General features: G+C 42.5%; 1 protein-coding gene across 1 annotated transcript in view; it reads right to left on the reverse strand.

The window, feature by feature from the left end:
* LOC135830858 (cyclin-dependent kinase 8-like) overlaps positions 1-3,616 on the reverse strand; it is a 23,427-nt gene extending 19,811 nt beyond the window's left edge. The window contains exons 1-2 of the mRNA XM_065343064.1: positions 3,008-3,616; positions 1,982-2,057 (exon numbers count right to left, since the gene is read on the reverse strand). Coding sequence (XP_065199136.1) covers positions 1,982-2,057; positions 3,008-3,159 — 228 coding nt within the window. The 5' untranslated portion in view covers positions 3,160-3,616. The remainder of the gene's footprint in view (positions 1-1,981; positions 2,058-3,007) is intronic.
* Positions 3,617-4,987: the final 1,371 nt, after the last annotated feature.

Consider the following 4,987-nt stretch of genomic DNA (forward strand, 5'->3'; position numbering starts at 1 on the left):
TGCATTGTAATCGCTTTCGTTTCGTTCTACTACTACTAGCACATTCTCTGGCTGTTCCTGTCGGTGGTATACTTCTGTCAATTTGATACTACATGTAGTACTAGTACTTATTAGTGCATGTAAATTACATGGCTCATGCAATAATGCTACACTTTTTTAAACTGTAAAAGCCTCTTGTATGGGCAAACTCAAAAACAATGTTGCACAATCATGTACACAAATGCTACAATTAGTACAGTGAGTTCTAGAGAAGTACAATACATGTACTACGCTCGTAGTACATGTATTCAATGACTCTTTAGACATTGTACATAGTACCAGTACTACCAGTATACAACTTAATTTTTTTAATGACAGTGATTTTCATGATTTTGGATGTGGCAAAGATTTTCATGATTTTTACATTTTTTGGCATTTCGGAAAATTTAGGTGTAAGGGCATGTTCGATTGGTAAGGATCGGGATCGGGATCCAGATCTCAGATCCGTCGGATCCTTCAGAGTCAACTGGACACTTTTTTTGGGCCTTGACTGTTGCCATGTTGACGACGTAATAAAAAGTCGTACTCACCGCGCCAGTTGTACAAAAAGTCAACAAGCTCTATCTCGATCCACGTGTGCGTACCACAATGTGTACAAAAACGATTATTACCCGCCATATACGCACAAAGGTCACATTTGGATCTGTTGGATCCGGTCAACCCTGCTCCCCGAGGTGGGTTGACCGGATCCAAATCCGAAGGATCCGGATCCGGATTCGACCAATCGAAAGGGTGCGAATCCAGTGGATCCGGTGGATCGGGATCCCGATCCTACCAATCAAACATGCCCTAAGGGGTCGTCCGTATTTTTCGAAAAATTAAAAAAATTCGTTCGCAGGCAAAAAGGGGGTGGGTGGTCAAGAGCGCTGGCGGAATTTAATTTTTTGATTTTTCTTACTCTTTTTTACTTCAGTGACTTTCATACACTTGTTGCACCGACTGTGTAGTGTACTGTAGATGTTGGGTAGGATCGCAAACACCAGTATGATATACATGACTCTTCATGTACTGTAAAGCCATTATATACATATATAAGGGGCCGTCCGGGGTTACCGATTGTTTTTACAAAACGAAAAGTTTTAGTATTTTTCAGCCCCCACCCACCCACCCACCTTTTCTGCAGGTAAAACGAATTCCAATAAAATATTGATGTCAATTTTCGACACCCAGAAGTGACTGGGCATTCTCCATCAGCATTCAATAATTATTTTCAAAACGAAACTCCATCAAACCCACCCACCCACAAACGAAAACATTTCGTTTTGAAAATATTATTGGTAACCTCGGACGGCCCCTAACGAAGTGCTAACTCTAACGAGTTAACGAGGAGAAATCTGTCGTTAAAATAGAAATCGTTATACAGAAATCGATACATATACTGTCCTATTGAGCGTTGAGAATGAGTGAAAATCGTTACCTTTGGTACACGTCAACTAGTCAATTTTGGGAAATCGTTATATATGCGCCTTATTAGAATAATGGCTTTTACAGTACTAGTAGTTGTACGACGTGCATGGCCGTCGCGTCGGTAGACGTACTACTCACGGACCTAGCTACTAGTACATGTACTTGACATAGGTGCAATCAGTGAACATGAGGTCAAGAGTTCTTATTTTCGAGCTGGGCATCGGTAAAAATCAAAAAATTAATGGGAAAAAATGGGGGTGGGTGGGTGGTTGGGTCAGAGACAATTTTGCACGAGGACGGATTTTTTAATTTTTCGATAATTACGGACGACCCCTAATGTTAAATTAGGTGATCCGGGACCTCTACCGAAGTTGCCGAAATTTAAATTACACCGAAATAAAGGTGTTATACAGTACACATCAAAGTATATCCTTCGATTAACAGTGGGTCCGAGTTGTCAATAGTTACTAGTCGATACTACCAAGAAAAAGGAATGTTGTGTTACGTAAAATTTAATGATGTAGGTGCAACTTACAGCAATTTCTCTGCATGCTGAAGGAGACAATCCACGGCCTTCGATTTGCTTTAATGCATACTCTCGCGTATCGCTCCTATGGCGTAAAGAAATGGTACAAAAGCAACAGCAAAGAGAGACTGAATGAGAAAGTGAGAATGTATGTGTGTGTGTGTGGGCACATGTGTGTGACATGTGTGTGTGTGTGTGTGTGTGTGTGTGTGTGTGTTTCTGCACCTTGTCCTCACCCACTTACTTGGTGAGCCCGTAAGTGGGATCATTTCTAAGTCCACCCAGAGTTTGGGGATTTCAGGGGGTGTCAGCTGTTGGGCGGTTCAATTGCCAATGGAGTCATATTTCCAAGATTCCTTTTGAGTCCCTTTCTCCTCTCCCGGGGGAGACCCACGTGACCAGTTAGCAAGTACGGTACAGTGTGTGTGTGTGTGTGTGTGTGTGTGTGTGTGTGTGTGTGTGTGTGCACGTGCATGTGAGCATGAGCATGCAACGTAGGCAACACCATTGGCTTTGAGAGCAACACATGTAGCAACCCAACTGCAGCCTTATTATTGGTGTTCAAGGTTGTTCACTAGAAACAATGACATCGCCGCTTATCACACCTGGCATAGTATCATCGTCACTCATTATACCTGGCATAGTATCAATGGCCTACACCGTACAATTTTGTTCCGTGTACTTCGATATACATGCTACATTGTCAATGAATGGATCTTCGGTTCAGTCATGCCCAAATAGAGTGCTGTCAAGCCAATGCGTTCATAGTGACCCGCTTGGACAAGATACACAGTGACAGCCAGTCCTTCTGGTGGTGGTGGTGGTGGGGATACGGCTGTAGATACATGACCTTATGGTGCCGCAGCTGGGGCAGCTATCAGGTGGCGCTGCCTTCCTAACTCCTAAACAACATCCTGCAGTGGGTTAGTCAATCGCAGCTCAAGATAGGAGTTGCACACTCTTGATTATGTACTATTAGTACTGTAACAGATATGCAGATACATTGTATAAGAAAATTAAAGATTGAATTCTTACGAGCTTTTGCTTTTCGCTTTGTACACATGGCCATAGGTTCCACGCCCCACTTTGCAGCCTTCAAAGTCGAACAACTCCTCAACACGGTGACGCTTCTTGAATACACTGCTCTTGAACTCAGGGTCAATAAACTGACTCGAGCTTGCCGACATGATTCTCGTCAAAAGGATCACTTTCCAATTCACTCAGATTATTATTCTTCCAGTTGACGTGCAGCTGTGCACAACGCCGCTAGCTCTCGACCTGACGACCACATCGACTTGCCAACTAAAATACAATACCCTCGCAACAGAGAGCTCTACATGCACAATGTAGTTATGATAGCTTTACACGCAGGTCATCAGCCCGTGCCGTAGTGAAACTGAATTAGAATTGTGTTTCTAACATCAGAGTTCTGAACATGTTCGAACACAAAGTGCAATATCTCTGGTGGCTATTATAATAATTCTATTCTTTCAACTTGAGTGGGTTCTCCTTTGAAGACTGAAATCATAAAGAGTCCCTTTGGACTCTCATCGATTCCAAGAAAATGATTGATGGCTGGACTTGTATCAGAAAAGTAGTAGGCGTTAGTTTGCAAAACAAACACCATCCAACGAAACAAAAGAAAACAAGGTACATGTCAGATTGCATTTTCATTTCAAAAGATCGAAGCGATGATCATGTCGACACATCGATGACGGATGAATGAAGCCAGTCACCATGGTCACCCGTGGGCCGTGACCCATGCACGAGATCATTAATTTTTTAGTTATCATGATGTCATTGACTATCAGAGGCGCTAGGCGCGCGCGCGCGGCGCTAGGCGGGCGCAGACTGCATGCAGAGCTAGTGCAGACTGTCCGGATTATGCGTTTTTTTTGAAGGATCAACGTTTATATTTTGGAAATTCACTCAAAATGTCCACTTCATATCATTCATTCTCCTTCACCCAAAATGCTAAAAAAATAAAAAAAATCTTAAAAAAAATTCAAAATTTCACCCAAAATGCGAAAATTATGCTGCCGTTACCATGGCAACCAAAATGGCGTAAAATTTGAATCCCTTGGGGACCTTGTCGTTCCAAGTGCACGTGGAGGAAGCGCGTGCAAAGGATGTGGTTGTTTTCGAAAGTCGAAAGGAATCGATCATTTTTGTTTGGCTTCTTCACTTCAGAGCCAAGTGCACTCGATCGAGGCTGCCGATGAGCATGCAAAATATGCTCAAAATGTTGAAAAATGCTGAAAAAACCCAAAAATGCGAAAAAAAAGCTGAAAAACCCAAAAATGCGAAAAATATGCAAAACATAATCCGGACAGGCCTAGTGCAGACCTACCGAGGCTACCGCGCCGTACCTGTGCCTCTCCCACTCCCAGCCTCACATGATGAAGAGCATTTTCTTACACGACACGTGATCGTTGCCCATGCCATGGCCAATAGGTGGTCTACTCGCCACGGGCATAATCAGGCCATCAGGACCGTTTGACGTCATGTTCAGGACATAACACGTGATCGTTTTCGGGGCGGTGGCCAATAGGCGGTCTTCCCGCCACGGGCATAATAATAATAATAATAATAATAATTTTAATATGGCAATAAGTAGGACGAGCTGAAGCGACATGTGGACTACTTTATTAACAATGTAAGCGATGGAGACGATGCAAGAAACAGCCTAAAGGGTAAGGAAAAATACATGTAAGAAGAAAAAGGCAATGGAAAAAAAGATGATTCGAACAAGTTTTCGTACAACACTCTTCAGGAATCACCGTTGTACTAAAGAACAAAATGAGAACAAAGGAAATAATATAGCAATCAAGGTAGGGTGACACGATACAATAACAGCACTGGAATATCGAGGTGCGATTTCTCACAAAAGTGTGCAGAAAACAAGGGTATACAAGTAAGAACTAAGCGTGACAGGTGTGTATCAGCAACAAAAACAAAACAAAAGTGAGAACGAATGATAATAATAACAATAATTATACAAGAAGGTGACAAAAC

The sequence above is a fragment of the Sycon ciliatum genome, chromosome 1, assembly GCF_964019385.1.
Source record: "Sycon ciliatum chromosome 1, ocSycCili1.1, whole genome shotgun sequence".
Taxonomy (NCBI): Eukaryota; Metazoa; Porifera; class Calcarea; order Leucosolenida; family Sycettidae; genus Sycon; species Sycon ciliatum.